Source organism: Heteronotia binoei, chromosome 5 (genome assembly GCF_032191835.1).
Source record: "Heteronotia binoei isolate CCM8104 ecotype False Entrance Well chromosome 5, APGP_CSIRO_Hbin_v1, whole genome shotgun sequence".
Taxonomy (NCBI): domain Eukaryota; kingdom Metazoa; phylum Chordata; class Lepidosauria; order Squamata; family Gekkonidae; genus Heteronotia; species Heteronotia binoei.
In genome coordinates this window covers 53,091,100-53,108,762 of record NC_083227.1, presented here as the reverse complement: position 1 = coordinate 53,108,762, position 17,663 = coordinate 53,091,100, and the positions used below count along the sequence as shown (strand labels likewise).

The 17,663-nt window shown below is 43.2% G+C and overlaps 1 protein-coding gene across 32 annotated transcripts in view; it reads left to right on the top strand.

The window, feature by feature from the left end:
* MAGI1 (membrane associated guanylate kinase, WW and PDZ domain containing 1) overlaps positions 1-17,663 on the top strand; it is a 736,174-nt gene that overhangs the window by 617,895 nt on the left and 100,616 nt on the right. For 22 of the 32 annotated variants that reach the window (XM_060239488.1, XM_060239490.1, XM_060239489.1 and 19 more), the window contains 3 exons: positions 8,597-8,694; positions 11,232-11,324; positions 15,966-16,151. In XM_060239488.1, coding sequence (XP_060095471.1) covers positions 8,597-8,694; positions 11,232-11,324; positions 15,966-16,151 — 377 coding nt within the window. The remainder of the gene's footprint in view (positions 1-8,596; positions 8,695-11,231; positions 11,325-15,965; positions 16,152-17,663) is intronic. The other 10 variants (XM_060239486.1, XM_060239487.1, XM_060239485.1 and 7 more) reach the window with 1 other exon arrangement.

The following is a 17,663-nucleotide window of genomic DNA, read 5'->3' as shown; positions in this document are numbered from 1 at the left end:
TTGACTATATGGACTTTTGTTGATACGATAATGTCTCTACTTTTTATTGTACTGCCCAGGTTCACCATAGCTGTCCTTCCAAGCAGCAAATGTCTTTTAGTTTCATGGCTGCAGTCACCATCTGCAGTGATCTTGGGTCCAAGGAATGTGAAGTCTGTCACTACTTCCATGGCTTCCCCTTGTATTTGCAAGTGAATAGGCAACTTCTAAACACTGCTGGCCCTGACCTGAATGGCCCAAGGTAGCCTGGTCTCATCAGACCTTGGAAACTAAGCAAGGCTGGTCCTGGTGGCTATTTGGACAAGAGATCACGAGGAATTTCAGGATCCCTATGCAGAGGAGGGCAATGGCAAACCACCTCTGTTAGTCTCCTGCCTTGCAAACCCTACAGGGTTGCCTTGAGTCAGCTGGGACTTGATAACACTTCACACACACACACACACACACTGCTGAATTCCTTGAATTCCCCATTTGCAGATGAAAAGCTAGCCTCTGCGCTTCCTTTCTTATTACCTTATACTGTGGAGCTGTGTGTTGATTTGTAACTGGCAACACAAGCCCTTTAATAGTTTCTTTTAAGTAGTAGCCTGAATGCTTGGGTGAGAATCATGCATTGCTCTTCTACACCCTCTAGTGGTCATTCCGAGAAACAACCTTTCAAGTCTCTGATAGGGGAACTTCATTTTTGCAATGCCTGCAACGCTTTAGCAGCATTTCATAATCTGGCTTTTGGAAATTAAGTTTATAATAGACAAAAAAGACTACTTAAAGATAAGTGGCCATGGGCCCAGAATATCAGCTCCTTTAGGCAAAGCAGAGGTTAAAATATGAATAGGTCTACAATGCAAATATTGCCAATTAGAGGCCCTCCTGTTAACAGGATTGTTTTAAAGTTAGGTTAGGTTTATTCAGTATATATCCTGCCCTCCCCACCAAAGCAGGCTCAGCGCAGCTCACAATATGAGCTCACATAATGAGCAACAATATAAAAAAAATAAGTTAAAATAACAATCGAGTGCTAATTTCAATACAATGAACAATATTAGATGAGCTGAAGTTTATCACACATTTTGGGGTTTGCTTTTTTTCTTTTGCATTTGTATCAGTGTGGTTGGAAGGGTGTCTATGAGCTAGTTTTACATACATGCATTCACACATAGCAAAAGTGATTCTAAGTTGGAGGAGAAAAATGAGCTGTGAGGAGTCTTGCAATATGAGGGGTTGGTAAGAAGCAGAGTAGGGGACAGGAAATGAGTGGCTTCAATGTGCTTCTTGCAATTTAGATGACAGGCCATTCCTTTAGACAATCTGAGATTCAAATGTGTTTCCATCACTAACCCCTTAAGAATGAATCTGCAGTTATGTGTACTCCCTTGTCTACAAGGATGGCTTACGTTAGCCTTGAAAGTAAATGTGGAAGTGGAACCCAACATCCCATTGTTCAGTTCAGCTCATGCCATCTATGGTTTGGGATCTAAGGTTAGCAAACAGTGTAATTAGGGGATGACATTTATTTTGCCACAGATATTGGAGCTAAACATTTTTCATTGTTTCCTAGCATGCATTCCAAGAGGTATCCCCAGTTTCTTCTGGGCAATTCAGTGTGTGTGTGGCATATGTAGACGTGGGTAGATGGCGCAGCTTATGCATGCGTGAGCAAACATGTGCCTGTTTCTCTTAGATTCACTTCTGAAGTGGGATTAGGATGGTAACATAAAACAGGAGAGTAAAGCAGTGGCCATGGTCCAAAAGGCTACATGCTGTGGTGAACACCTGCATTATCAGGTGCTTATCAGGACCCCATTCGTGTCACAGTCCTTGTATGCAGGGCTTTTTTGGTAGCAGGAACTCCTTTGCATATTAAGTCACACACCCTGATGTAACCAATCCTCCTAGAGCTTACAGAAGGCCCTGAACTAAGAGCCCTGTAAACATTTGTAGGATTGGCTACATAAGAGGGATGTGGCCTTAATATACAAAGGAGTTCTTGCTACAAAAAATCCCTACTTGTATGTGTTATCACCTTTGCATCCATTCCTGAAGGCTGGTGGAATCTTCAGCATAGTATTCCGTATGGCACAAAGAGTCACTTTGCACATGCACACAGGTGTATGACTCCTTTGTTCTTGATGCTCTAACTTTGGTTAGGCCTTTGGTTGAGGCCAGCTATTGTTTGTTGCACCTGCCTGGCACCCCGCTCCTCCTCCATGGCTGAATGCTAGCACTGCCATCTTGTTTTAAAATGTTCAAATGTTTGGAATGTTTTACATATCTTGTATTTACGGTTTTGATTTGTTTGGTATGGTTGTCTGGTATGGTTGGCAGCCTGACCATTGTGCGAGAGCCTCTAGCAGACCATTTGAAATTAAACACAACCTGGCCCGAAGTGGCACATCAGCATCAGTGGGAAGGTCTGGGCAAGGGCAGGACAACTGGGGGATTTAAAGAAAAGCCTGGGAGGTCAGAGAAGGAGGTGGCATCCTCAGGAGAGGATGTTGCATTGATGGAGAAGGAAGTCACAGGGGGAGCTTGTGGCTCAGAGGCAGGGGAGGCAGCAGAGGAGCTGCAGATCCAGAGGCATGGGGAAGCTCTGAGAATGCCAGGACCAATAAGGAGACAAGTGGGGACCTACTGAAGGGGGAGGCTGTGGAGGAGGCTTTGGGGCCAGGGAGAATGGCTGGAGCAGGAAGGCAGCAGAGGGCAAGAAAGCGACCCAACAATGGGTAAGATCCAGGCTGTCTCAGAGACTTGCATACAACAGAGAGGCAGAGGGCGTGGTTAAGGGAAATGTGGCAGAGGAGCTGCTGTGTGTTTCTGGACTTGGAAGCTGGACCCAGAGAGACCTGGGAATGAAATAAGGAATGGGACTGAGGGTGTAGTGGTCTAAAGGCAAAACAAAAAGGAGCTAACAGGAATTAGAGGTTGTAAAATATAACAATGGCCAAGGAGAAACTTGGGAGGAGGGTGGCCTTGGGAGGAGGGTGGCCTGGCCACTGCTGGTCAATTCAAGGGGGGGGGGACCCCAGTCTGAGGCAACATAGAACTTGACACAAGATATATAAACTTTTGCTAACTTCCTGGTTATTTTCTTTATCCATTTAGACTTTTGACTGGTGGTATATCTGGATTGCAATTTGGAAACTGAGCTTTTTAAAAACTCTCACGCTGCCCTAGTTAATGCACTTCATTATGATGGTGATGGTTGGCTATTTTGGATTGGAGGGCAAATGCAAACAACTTGTTGGCCATCCAGTTGTAACAGCCAACTATGGTTTATACTGAAGCTGGATTAACTAGTTGAATTGAAGCTCTCAAGAAGAGGAGTGAGCACAAGGCTTGTTCATGTAGTGCCGAAGCATGGTTTGCTGCGAGGACTTGTTCCTAGACTGTCTGGCACCCTAGGCAAGACTAACTTCTGGTGCCCCCTCCCCCAATAACACCACCAAGTCACATGGCAGGACACCCAATTCAGCACCCCCAGAAGGCTGGTGCCCTAGGCAATCACCTAGTTTGCCTAGTGGCAGGGCCGGCCCTGCCTACTGCTGTGTCCAAATTCATCCTTTGACCTTATTGTTATAGAGAGTTTCCAGCCTTGTTTACTAAGATCAATATATAATGAAAATTGTTAGTTAGGCTGGTTAGAGGGACGTATATAATCTCTGCCCTCAGAATATGCTTTCTAGAACTCTGCATCATTGGGCCAGACTTGGATCCCTGTAGATCAAGGGTGTCAAACTCATTTGTTATGTGGGCCGGATCTGACATAAATGAGACCTTGAGGGGATAGGTCATGTCAGGTTGGGCCTTGTGTGTACCTATTTAAGATTAGGTAGCAGAGATTTAAATTTTATAAAGAATGAGACAGATACAAATATATATTTTTTTAAAACTTAAAACATGCTTAAAATGTTAGCACTCATTGGTCTTAAGGATGCTTTCTTTGTATTTCTCCCATGGGACCCAGGGAACTGGATAAAGGAAGCTCTGGCTTTTTCCTTCCTTCCCCAGGGGACTGGGGGGGGGGGAGTCTCAGCCAATGGAGAAATAGAGGTTTTGCTCTATAGCTCCTGAGCAATTGAGCAAGTCTTGCAAAGCAAGCTATAATGCAGAAGGAAGGGGGGAAAAAGGGAGAAGAAGGAGATGACAGTCAGTTGCTTGGGGGCCTGATAGGAGCCCTCCGGGGGCTTTTCGACCCCATAAGAACATAAGAGAAGCCATGTTAGATCAGGCCAATGGCCCATCCAGTCCAACACTCTGTGTCACACAGTAGCAAAAAAAATATACACACACACACACACTGTGGCTAATAGCCACTGATGGACCTCTGCTCCATATTTTTATCTAAACCCCTCCTGAAGGTGGCTATGCTTGTGGCCGCCACCACCTCCAGAACTGCATGTTTCATGCCCCTGCTGTAGATGCTTCTTCTGTATTTCTAAAATAAAGCTTAACAATCAAATAAGCACCAAAATTTGTTACAGATGTTGACCCATCCTTAGATATATTCTGGCAAGCAAAGCTCCCTCTAAGCTGTGAAGTCTTATGAGCAAAAATGCGACTTGGTGAGCTATGGCATTAAAGTTGTGAGTGGCCTCACTGGTTGCATGATAGAGATCAGCATTTGAGAGGTGCATTCCATAAGGTCTGAAGTGTGCTGAGGAGCAGTGTCTTTTGTCTCTAAAGAAGTTCACATGTGTATTGGGCATACACATGTTCACATGCCCAATACAGGGTATTTTGCCTCTCTCATCAGTGCCCAGACCAGTAATTATATGCAAAACACTTGCTAGTCCAAATTTAGACTTGTGTTTGAGGTGGGAAATCAAACAAAATGAAGGACATCAGCTGGTAATGGCTGCACGCCCATCTGTCAAGGCGACTGGGTGGGCAACTGAGTTGAAACAAGAGTTTTGTCATTGAACTAAAAGAAGAGAATGGGTGGCACACTCTCTCTATCACATACACCTTTACTTCCCTTCCTGTTTTCTGTCTGGCCACCAGTTCTGTTCATGTCTTTTCTAACAGACATGACAGGTGGATTGGTTTCTGGGACTCACAACAATGGGATATGATAAAAGTCAACAGGAGTGGTCCTGACACCACTGAGTGAGCTCAAACAGCTCTCAAATACCTGGGATTAGAAGGAAGAGATTCCAGGCAGTCTGAAGGAGGATGTGTGTGTATACCTACACAGCTTGAGTTGGCTGAGGAAAGGACTGTTGGCATCCCTTTCAGTAGCACTGAAGCTCCCAGGATGCAATGCTTTGGCTCAAATCCTGTTCCTAGTTATGAATGGGAAATCAGAAAGCTGTTTCTTCACATTTATTTATTTATTTATTTTTATTTATTTAGAATTTATATCCCGCCCTTCCCACAAGTGGCTCAGGGCGGCTTCCAACAGTAAATCCAGCATAAAATTAAACAATATTTAAATATGAAGGAATTAAACATTTAAAACAGATAAAACCTTAAAAATTAATAAATATTCTAAATATAAAAGAGGAAAACTGGCAAGTTGCATTAAATTCTCAAGCTAGGTATAAGCTAGCCGGAAGAGGGTCGTCTTACAGGCCCTGCGGAACTGAACAAGGTCCCGCAGGGCCCTCACCTCCTCCAGCAGCCGATTCCACCATGTAGGGGCCATAACAGAGAAGGCCCTTTCTCTGGTGGCTTTCAAGCGGGCTTCTTTTGGCCCAGGGATAGTAAGGAGATTTTGTGTTCCCGACCTCAGTACTCTCTGGGGAACGTGTGGGGAGAGACGGTCCTTCAGGTAGACAGGTCCCAAGCCATATAGGGCTTTAAAGGTAATAACCAGCACCTTGTACCAGACTCGGTATATCACTGGAAGCCAGTGCAGGATCCGAAGACCCGGCTGAATGTGTCCCCACTTTGGGAGACCCAGTAACAGCCGGGCCGCGGCATTCTGCACCAGCTGCAATTTCCGGGTTCGGGACAAGGGCAGCCCCATGTAGAGGGCATTACAGTAGTCCAACCTCGAGGTGACCGTGGCAAGGATCACTGTTGCTAGGTCGTCGCGCTCCAGGAAGGGGGCCAACTGTCTTGCCCGCCTAAGATGAAAGAATGCGGACTTGGCAGCAGCTGCTATCTGAGCCTCCATCTTTAAGGAAGGCTCCAATAGCACCCCCAAGCTCCTGACCCTGTCCGCCGCTATCAGCGGCGCACCGTCAAAGGCTGGTAGGGGGATTCCCCCTCCCAGGCCGCGGCGACCCAGGCAAAGGACCTCTGTCTTCTCAGGATTAAGCTTCAGCCCGCTCAGTCTGAGCCACTCAGCCACGGCATGTAATGCCCGATCTATTACACTCATTAAAGTAATGGGGTGTTATTGAAAGTAAGGCCTTTGTTTTATGACTACCAAGTGTGATTTGGTCCCTTTAGCTGTGTTGCTTTTGTTTTGCTAATAAGTCTTGTGTTTATATTGCGTTAATTGCAATAAGGACTACAGTCCAGATGGAGACAATTGAGAGCAAATCATACAATCGGGGTTTGTATTAAGGGGAAGAAAAATAATGCAAATTATTTCCAGAGAATATATAAGCACATGCACTTTACCATAAGGAAAGTTGAGCTGCTTATATGAGGGGCTTTTGAACTTTGTTGGGATTAATGATGCCACACAGTTAGAATATTAGATTTGTAATATGAATTTCCTGGCCTTACAATACTTGATTTTTTATTTTCCTTGCCCTGCAATAAATACTCAGTTTGCAATTTAAAGCAAGTTCTGTTTTGAGCTCATAGTCTGCATATTTGGAAGATGGTACATGCCAGAAATTGGTTACTTTAACCCCTTACCTTGGTCTCTACACAACTATCCTAGTAATATATATTGTCTTGAGCTTTCTGTTAAACAAGAATGTAATTTACAGAGCTTTGGCTTTGTCTGAAGGCCAGCAGTCATATCATTGTCATCAGGTTGGCAAAGTCATGCATCTCCCAAGGGCATGGCATGCATCATCTGGTAAAGATGCACTTTTCAAAAGCAAATGAGAAGGCTGGAAAATAAAAGTCCTTCTAGTCCCCAAACTACCAAGGGTCAGTCAGCGCTCTTTAAGGAAATCTTACTAGAAGAATGTGGGGAAAATGTAATTAAATTCTCCAGTGATTTTTTTTAATCACAAATGTCTTGCACAGCAGTTCCCAAGCAGCAGTGCAACCATGCCTTTGTGCAATAAGGTAAATCAACTAACTCTTTATTAAAAGACTGGAAGGGTTTTTTTGTTGTTCACAGAGGCCATTTGTGATTGGTGACCCAGTTACATTGGCAGCCCAGTGATGGGGGAAGCTCACCCATTTAATGATGCTTAAACAGCTCTGTTTCCTCCCTACAATGTGGTGCCAAAGGACTGTGCAAGAATGATGGCACCAGTACCACTGCTAGGTTTATTTGGGGTGGGGGGGGGAAGGAGTTGCAATGTACACAGTGCTAGAACCTGTGCCATTACACTGGCTTGATAGAATTAATGTTTCATGCTGTGTCCTACTGTGCATCTAGAAAAATGTCTAGGAGCAGAGTGTACATTAGGCAGTGTTATGAACCAAGGTTCCTGGCAGTAGATCCCTCTCCTCCAGAGTGGTTATTTTCAGTGGAACTGTGCCCAACACTGGGCAGACATTGATTGTGTGTTTCTTTTCATGGGTCATCCTGCCGTGAATGAATAGTAATTTGGGAAGTGGCAGTTGGATGCTGGCACAGACTCACTGAAAACAGTGGAGGCTGTAGGTATACCTGGGGAAAATTAGTGAACTCAATAGAGACTTGACTTTTGGAAAATCTTCAATTAAAAACATTACTTGTCAACAAGACCTTTGTGACTTCATTAATGGCTTGATTCCTTGCAACAGGATTAGTTTTTATTATGTTTGTCCTAAAAAACATTCTGCACCTATCTTCTTTCCTACACTGACATGATGGAGTTCAGAGACACCTTATGTCACATTAGTCAGCTAGGTTTATTTATTCATTTTTAAATCATTATTTGGAGCCCCACCACTTGCAACATTTGGTGTGTGGCTTATATGTGACCTTTCAATTCAGCCAGTTTATTCCATATTTTATTCCATAGAGTCATACGTAGCTTGTGTAAAATGTGATAATATAGCACACTGATCAGATAGCATAGCAAGCTTGCGGTTTTATTTCTGTTTAAACTCTGCTGAACCAAAGGAGGGCTGAAAGATCTGCTACCGGTGAGATGTCTCTCTGTCTGGCTATGTGCCCAGAGGAAGCATCTTTCTTTCTTGCCCTCATTGTTCCTATATTACATAGAGCATTGTTATGAGGGCTGGATCAGACTTTAATGTCACTTTGTTTGGCTGGGCCATATGTGCCATAATGTGTAATGTCAGGTACTGGTGAGATTTAGCCACATCTTTTCAAGGTAACATGCCAGCAAAGAAACAGTGTTAGTAGTTTCTTAGCTCAGCAGTTTGATTCTGTCTGCAAGAAGACTGTGACCCATAGATCTTGCATTTGACTTACCTTCTCCCACTTTGTTTGCCAAAGAACCATTCCACATATCATGCTTGCTGTTTATATCAAGTGTTCCTTTACTTAATGGTTATCTTTCTCCTTCAGTCACATCAACAGGAAGACACAATATGAGAATCCAGTTCTGGAAGCCAAACGGAAGAAGCAGCTTGAGCAGCAGCCTCCGCAGCCAGCACCCCCAGAAGGTTGGCACCCACTATTGTTAAGGCTCAAATATTGGCTAATGTCAATTGTATTCCATTGAGGTTACACATTTATTCTTTAAATGGTTAATCCATGGTTGGCCCCAGCTCCCCTTCCAAACACATGAACAATAGCAACTGAGATCCAGCTGGACATGGATATAAAATAAATAGAATTAAATTTGCTAATAATCTATATATGAACCTGCCATTTTTGAAAAATGAGCTATTGTATCTTGGTAGTACCCCTGAGCACCACTAGGGGTGGAGCTGAGCTGCTGGATGGCCAGCCCATTGCCCTGCTATGCGACATTATTCCAGCCATTATGGGCATTCCGTTGGCCACTCAGCCACAGGCGAATAGCGCAAATGTGGCTGAGCAGACACAGGGTTTCAAGAGGGCCATTATGGGGTTAAAACAGGGAAGAAAGGGTTGGAATACGGAAGTATGCGGCTGGATCTATCATCCAATCAGATCTTATGGGAAAGCCCATCTTCCTGTGAGAGTCAAACCTTCTCTTTTTCAGACAAGTGGCCTGCTGGAGAGGGGACTGAATTGGTTGAAGGAAGCCTGAGCATGAAACGTGACATTATGAAAGATGTTCAGTCTTTGCAGAGGGTCTGTTCTGTAGGTGAAGGATAATATTAGAGTCCAATAGCACCTTAAAGACCAACAAGGTTTTCAGGGTACAAGCTTTTGAGAGTCAAATCTCCCTTTGTCAGATAAAATCTGACTCTTGAAAGCTTATTCCCTGGAAATCTTGTTGGTTATTAAGGTGTTACTGGACCTGGATCTTGGTCTACCACTGCAGACCACCTTAACATTCTGTAGGTGGTCAAGTGGTTTAAGATGCACACAGGTTGTTTAAGATTCACACTTTTTTTTTACATAGACTTACATGCTGTTTCTAAATAACAGTATAATAGTGGGGTTACGGTATGCAACACCTGGTGACAAAATGTATAAACATTAGTAGCTAGAGCAAATAGTGTCTCCTGAGAACAGCTAGGATTCCCTTCAGGTCTCTGTGGTTCTCTAGTTGGTCACATTGATTTAGCACAGACCACCAGACCTTTTTCAGGGGCGGTATGACAAGTGCATCTATGAAGGTGACACTTCAGGGGAAAAGAGCTTATCCTGAGTGCAGAGAAATGCCTAATAGGGTATTGTCTCATAGGTGGGCTTCAGTTAGCTCTAATCAAAGGCCCAAGTGGCATATGGATAAATAAAACAAACCCATGCAGGACTTTCAGTGATTTCTTTGTCTGGTGCATGGATAATTGAGAAGTGGTTAGAGCATTCTGTGTGGCAGAACCATATGCCAGTGGTACATGCATTGTATGAAGAAGGTGCAGGATCTAATCCTTGACAATCTGTCTTCTTTAAAAGAAAGGGTCTTGGATAGCAAGTCTAGGAAATACCATTGTCTGAATTTTGGGTAAGCATTTCCTACTCCAAGAGGAAAACAAGACTAGACCCGAGCATTGAACTGATCTAGTATTAAGATAAACTTCCTGTTATCTTATCTCCATGAATGGATAAACATCATTAACTTAATTCCACTCATTAAAACTTACTGCAGACAAGGAAGCCATATTGCCATGAAGACTTAGTATCATTTAGTAGGATATTGTGCTTGGGGGAAAATTTTGAATTTGAAAAGGGAGAACATGGAATTTCTGGCTAGACCTAGTCAAAACCTTAGGCTTATGTGATGGGCACATTGTCCAGGAATTGGTGCAGGGTTATTAGATCTGCTGCTTAAAGTAGTGTGAGGATTGGGGAGTAGTGATATCATGCCATGAAGCAGCTGGAATTGGCTCACACTGAAAGGGGTCACCAAGGCATTCCTCTGATGCTTTTGGTGAATAATGGGAGGCGACAGAGCCATAACCAGAACAGAACCATTCCCTGCATGAATAGGGAATCCAGGAGATGAGTGATTTCTTTGGCACAATATCAGACATGTGGATCTTATGTTGTAATTCTACATACAGCGAATGGTAAAACAGCATTGGCTGGTGTGTGGAATGTCATAATTAAAGCAACATTGAAACCCTCTGCTTTTTTTTTTAAAAAAAATTGTTATTGGCCTCCTTTGTTTTTTCCCTTCTACAAGGGAATGGTGGAAATGAAATCAAGCTTCTCCATAGTCTGAAAGTATACAAGCTTCTCTATAGTCTGAAATCTTACACCCTTTTGCAGCAACATAAACTGATACAGTTAACAGTATTGTCTTACCTATTTTGCCTCTGGTGTTTTTTTGTGACCCAGTTATCTGATTAGGGATCATGTCTCATTATCCTGACTTGTTGGTCTTGTTATCTGCTAGCTCAGTCAGGATAGGATGATGGTTGAGGGAAATTGATCGCTTTCCTAAGGCAGAGCCACTAGCCACATATGTGTGGGATGCCAAAGAAAGGTTACTGGGGATATAGTGCCAGCCGTAGTTGCATGTAGGAACACACACACACACATGCTTCAATTGCAGATCATTATATTGTCCAAACAAATAAGGAAAAATGTTTTTTCCCCCCAGAATGGACAGAAGAGCATCCCCCTCTTGCCCCACCTGCTGTTCCAAATCATGTTCCTAACAACCAGGAGACAGTTCGAGATGCTCCAGTACAAGGTAAGAACATAAGAGAAGCCATGTTGGATCAGGCCAACGGCCCATCAAAGGTAATCCATTGCAAGATAATATTTCGCTGCAGGGGGAAAACAAACTTTATTCTCAAAAAAGTACTTTCTTCCAGCAGAGTTAAGGATTGTAGCTAAGGACTAGCAACTTAAATGCCCCACATTGAATAATTGAAATCCTCAATGTTATGCCGCTGCAATTCCATCCCCACCCCCCTGACCCAACAAGGAAACAAAGTCATCAGCACTCAGATCCCTGTGGAAGTGCTAAAACATCTACTTGGAATGTGCAGAAGATCCCAGGTTCAATCCTTGGCATCTCCAGTTAAAAGGGACCATGTAGCGGATGATGTAAAAGACTTCTTCCTTTCAGTCTGGGGACCACTGCCGGTCACAGCAGAGAATGCTGACCTTGGTAGACCAACTCAGCACAAGGCAACTGCATGTGTTCATGTGACCTCAGCTCCTGCCTTGTGCATGCACCCTCAGAGTGAGTTTACATCTTGGAGGCGCATCTTTCACTCTTGGTAGGGTTATCTATGTGTGTGAGCAGCCAAGCAAGAGAATGCTACCTTGAGGCTCTTAGGAAAACCAACTTCTATTAACTTGCTTTTTGGAGGGAGATTTTGAGTCATGATTTGGGAACCTATTGACCCCAACAAAAAAGGGCTAATTCTCCCTGTCAAATAATCGGATATGTATAAAACATTAGGATAATAAGCTGTCTGAAAAAAATTGTATCTGTTACAATTGCACCACTAATATACACCAGTCTAAATATAATCACAGACAACAATTAATATGTGTATGGGTTTGTCACTAGGTGTAATGCTCGCATACTCACGTTCATGACAGTGCTTTTAAATTTTTATTGGAAGAAAAGCCTGGTCCAGTTTATTTCTACCTAAAAGCGTTGAAAGTGTTCATCTTTTACCTGCAGAGAAAGACCTTTGTGGTTAAAATGCATATGACAAATGAAAATTGCCAAGTTTTCAGCTTTATTATTTTGGGGTACCTTTCCAGTTCTGTTATAAACATGGCACCGTTATGCAAGTCATACACCAAGTAGCATATTTATCTTTATATTACACACACTGCACTACAGTATATTTTAATGTCCTCTGATTCATGCAAGATTGACTTAACGTTTTTTATGTGTGTGTATATTCATGTCTAAAGTTTTCCATAAAGTTTTTTTTTAACCTCTGCCTTTTAAATATAATTGGCATGTGTTGAATTATTTATAAGGTTGGTTAAGCATGTGCCAATCCACTAAAATGTCACAATGTGTTGACTTCAGTACATTATAAAAATTACAGTATGAACTGTAGCCTAATTTGTGAGTATTTATGCTGAATGAAAATGGGAAGGTAAATTAAACCAACTAGATTTTAGACATTATAAGGCATTATGAAGGTAACACACTAGAGAGCTCTATTTGAGTATATTAAATCCTTTGCTTAGTCTAGTTTGAGTTGATTGTTTTGAAATCTTCTTTGTATTATTAGGATGCAGGAAGATAAATGTTCAAATTAGTAATGAATTTAACTGTAAAATTCCCGAAGGCATGTTCATCTTACTTAGCAACTTTTCACACTTAAGACGAACCCAAAACTCTGTCCAGGCTCAAACATTTAGCATCACTTAAAGCTGTAGATGTTTGAAGTCTCCTGTGAGAGTATCTTATGCAGGCTGATCACCTGGTTTGTGCTTGCAAATGCCATGCTTTGTAAACACTGAATTCACCCTTGTAGAAGGCTGTACTCATTGCATAATTCGTCAGCCACAAACATTATAACTGTCTAGTGGCAAATAATTAGCAGCTAGGGCTTTTCAATATATCTAACACTCAACAGAGACCTCTCTGCAGATACCTAAATGTTCAGACTGAGGTTAGGGAGATTTTTCACCAAACTTTGAGGAATCGCCCCCTTCCCCAGTTTGCAGAAAAATCTAAAAACAAGGCAGAAAATGGAACAGAGGGAGGGAAAAATCACCCAGATACATGGGTGTTATCTTTGCATGTGCAAATAATGCACCTCTGTTGGAACTGCTTCTCAGTGGCAGAGGCAGTAGTGCTACAGTGGGAAGGAGAAGAGGGAGTGGGTGGCCAAAGTGTCAGGGGATAGGTGGATGGGAGGGCAAAGCAGCACGAGCAGGGCAGGAGATGGAGCCGCTGCTGGTCTCCCATCATATGACCCTAGCAGGCAGGAGAGAGCCACTGCTACCCCGCCACCACCACCACTTGAGAAATGGGATGGGAAGCTGCTGCAGCAGGCATACTGTGGTTGATTGGGAGATCAGACTGAGGAAAGAGGGGGCAGGGGAAAGTCAGGGCGGGGGAGGGCCTAGTGTTGGGGTTAAGAGGGGAGAAGTAGGATATGGGAGGTAAAGATAGGAGAGGAGCAGATGACAGTGAGAGGAAAGGGTAGAGAAGGCAGTTGGGGGCAGTATCAGAAGCCAGAAAGCAAAGCAGGGACCACTGACAACTAAGGATAGGCATGAACCAGGGTAATGGTAATTTGCTTGGGTTCATGGTTTGTTTGTTTCAGGAGGTGGGATAGAGATGCTGACTCACAGCAAGTCTTCAGCTGACTCTACGTGATCACCAAGTTTGGTGCGAATTGGATTTCAAGGGGCTGAGTTACAGCTGCCCCCCCCCACCCCGCAAAGCAGGTGCCAAGTGCTTTTTTAGGAGCATGTTGAGCTGTCCTCATGCAAGCTAGAGGCATCGAAATTGCAAATGACCTCCCTGGAATTCCCCTTCATGTGCCCTCCAGGTCGTGAGCAGATTTTGTGGGGAAGAGCCTAGGGTCCAGAGTGCAAAGGTGGGGAGTGTGTTGAACACTCGCACTGCATGTTGAAAGTATCCAAGTTGGTTTGTGGTGCAAATAAAAGATATAATAAACTAGGCAACCCCAGTAAAAATAAATGCTAATAACTCAGTCCTGAGCATGCTGACTTTTTTTTTTTTTTAAAACAAGGCTAGAAAGAAACAATGAGTAAAGACCAGACAGTGGCACAGAGAAGCTAGTGGCTCCAGACCAAGTTGTTTTTTAAATAAAATAAACAAACTAGGCAACCCCTGCAAAACAAGAAGAAGATTATATTGGATTTGTATCCCACCCTTCACTCTGAATCTCAAAGTCTCAGAGCAGCTCATGATCTCCTTTATCTTTCTCCCCCACAACAAACACCCTGTGAGGTAGGTGGGGCTGAGAGCTCTCACAGAAGCTGCCCTTTCAAGGACATCTCTGTAAAAGCTATGGCTGACCCAAGGCCATTCCAGCAGCTGCAAGCAAGAGGAGTGGGTAATCAAACCCTGTTCTCCCAGTTAAGAGACTGTTAAGAGACATTTAACCACTACACCAAGCTTGCTCCCCGCCCCCCCCAGCAGAAGCAGAGTGAGGCTTTTAGTAGTGGTTCAGAGTTTTTTGTTTTTTATTTAAATAAATAAAAGTAAAGTTTTTTGAGAAATAAAAATAAAGGCAACAAAAATGATAAAAGAGCTAGCCCCAGTGACTCACATGCCTGAAACCACAGACAACCACCTTCCCAGCCAGGAGAGGTGTTTTAACATTTTCCCACTGCAGAAAGGATTCAATTCAAAGCTAAATGCAGCAGCCGCAAGTAACAAGTCTTAGTCAACTATCTCAATCCTCTTCCTGCTGCAAAGTGAAACAGCGGAGTCAGGGTATGGTGTTTGTGTGTATTTGCTATATATACACAATTTGCTAATAGGAGATCTGTGGTTGGCTCCCAGAGCTGCCAATCAAGTGATGGACAACTGCTATGAGTGTTTCTAGGGCTCGCAGAAGTCCACCCCCAGCATTGCTTAGGAATTGATTGAATCAGACTGTCTGGGAAAATGAACCACAAAAATGAACCAAACAACCCACCAAGGAAAAATGGCAGTTCATTTTCCAATTTGGGCATGGTGTGACCAAATGAACCAGTTCAAAATGAACCATGAACCAGCCCGATTTGTGCTCGAACTGTGGTTCATTTCTTGGTTTGTGCCCATCCCTAGTGACAATATTTTCCTGTGAATATCTCAGGGGTCTTCACTTGTTCCATCTATTATTGCTGAGGTCAATGGTAATATAATGATATCTGTTTACTTTGACATCCTGTACATTAAATTCAAGTGTGCATCTTACCTTATTTCCAAACAATAGATGCCATATGTGGTTGAGTGGACATTAAAGTTTAACATCGGTTGGCAGGACACTTTGGGGATACACCATAAAGATGACTAGAAGTAGTTATATTTAAGGAGAACATTTCTGAAGCAAATGAACACATCGTAGTTAGGTTAGACATGCCAGTAGTCTTCATATCTCCCTTCTACATCAAAATCTGTTGTAGTCTCACAGTAGGGGTTGCAGTCTAAGAATGATGGTTATGGTGGTTCTTTTTAATTCAGCTTGCTGTTTGTGATGCCTTCTCCATCTTTTCAGCTTCACTGGAGTCTTCTACCTGCTTGCAAAAGGAAATAATACGAAGTTTTGAGATTTCCTTATTTTTAGACTTCGGTTCATTGTACTGCAAATAAAAGAGGGGAAAGGGGGAAAATAAGTTTTTTTTCTCTTTTTTTTCTTGGTATATTTATGAGTTTTTGAAACTTCCTCAGCAGGAAAACCATTTTTCACACGAAACCCTTCTGAGCTGAAAGGGAAGTTCATTCACACCAAACTGAGGAAAAGCAGCAGGGGGTTTGGTTTCACAGTTGTTGGAGGGGACGAACCAGATGAATTTCTTCAGATAAAGAGTTTGGTTCTCGATGGCCCTGCTGCTCTGGATGGCAAAATGGAAACAGGTAACTTGATCGTTCTGGGGACAAAATGGCTACTCTGTTTCCCTTGTGTAATGTTAATCATGCAAGAGTCTTGGAGCCCATCTGGTCCACTGAGTGACTGTGCCTACTTGAAGTAAGCACTAGAGGGTGCCCTGAACATGTGTATTTCTTTATTTTATTTTAAACATTTATTTAGCTGCCTTTCTTCATTACAAAGGTTAAGGTGGCTATATGTTGTTTAGCTTTGTTCAGAGCTCCCCCCACTCTCTCTCTGGATCAGCAGGCTGAAAATGAAAGGGAGTCCTCCTTGGACCAGCCTGACTGAAATTTAATTAGCTCCATGCAGGCCCTGCAGTGGCACTCTTTCTCTTTTGTCCTGCTCAGTGATGGCTGAAATAACATACCCATTGGAAATGGGTAGGTGGATGGCAGCTGGCCCAACACTCATTTATTTTGGTGGGTCCAATAATGTCTGTGCTGCTGTAGTGAGCAGAGTCAGTCAGCTGAGTGGACAGTCTGGAGGGTGTTGCCTCCACAGAGGCCATTTTTCCTGTCTCCTCAAACACTGCAACATCCATCCACCTCACTTGTGGGATCTGCCTCACAAGGAGCAGGGACTTGAGGAGAAGGGAATCCCAAACAATGCTATTGTTTTAGCTTTTTATACCAGAGAGACCTTAGGGCAAACTGGACTTCATCTGCATATGTGAGAGAGAAGCAAGCCTACATTTAGCCTTCTTTCTGTCATGCCCCACACAGCAGGTTAGGAAATAGCTGGTGCTGAATGAGCTTTTTCAAATTGCAGCTCTATCCTCAGTCTAAAAGGATCTAATTCTATATATGCAGGAGCTCCCTGTTTGTGGTTCACTCCACAAAGCTAAATGAGCCCCCCCCCCCCTCCAGGTTCATGGTGAGACATTCAGTGCAGTACAAGAACCCTGATATAGACTTACAAGCTCTGGAGCATAACTTAAAGGGTTTGTTTTGTTTGTAATCTGGAAATCTGACGAGGGTATCAAAATAATACAAAAGATTGAACAATTAACAGTTTGGATAAGATTGTTTTTTACATTTGCTTTGCTCGAGGGCAGGGGTACCCAACTTGGTTGAGCTTGTGGGTATCTCTGAAATTCTGATATAGGGTCAGAAGTCACAATCACAAAATGTTGCAGGAGGTGAAGCCACCAACAAAGTGTAAGGGAGCAAGTCAATATGTAAATCTAAGATTTCTTAACATTTCAGGTAGAAGCTTTATTTAATAGCAGGGCTTTTTATGTAGCAGGAACTCCTTTGCATATTAGGCCACACACCCCTGATGTAGCCACTCCTCCTGGAGCTTACTAAGAGGCCCTGTAAACTCTCGGAGGATTGGCTACATTAGGGATATGTGGCCTAATATGCAAAGGAGTTCCTGCTACAAAAAAAGCCCTGCTTGATAGTATGCCTTTCTATCTGCACAGCCAATCAGAAGCTTTTGCTCTGCTGGGCAAAAGCCGCACCTAGCTCTGCCCACCTTCTCTGAAAGCACTTGGA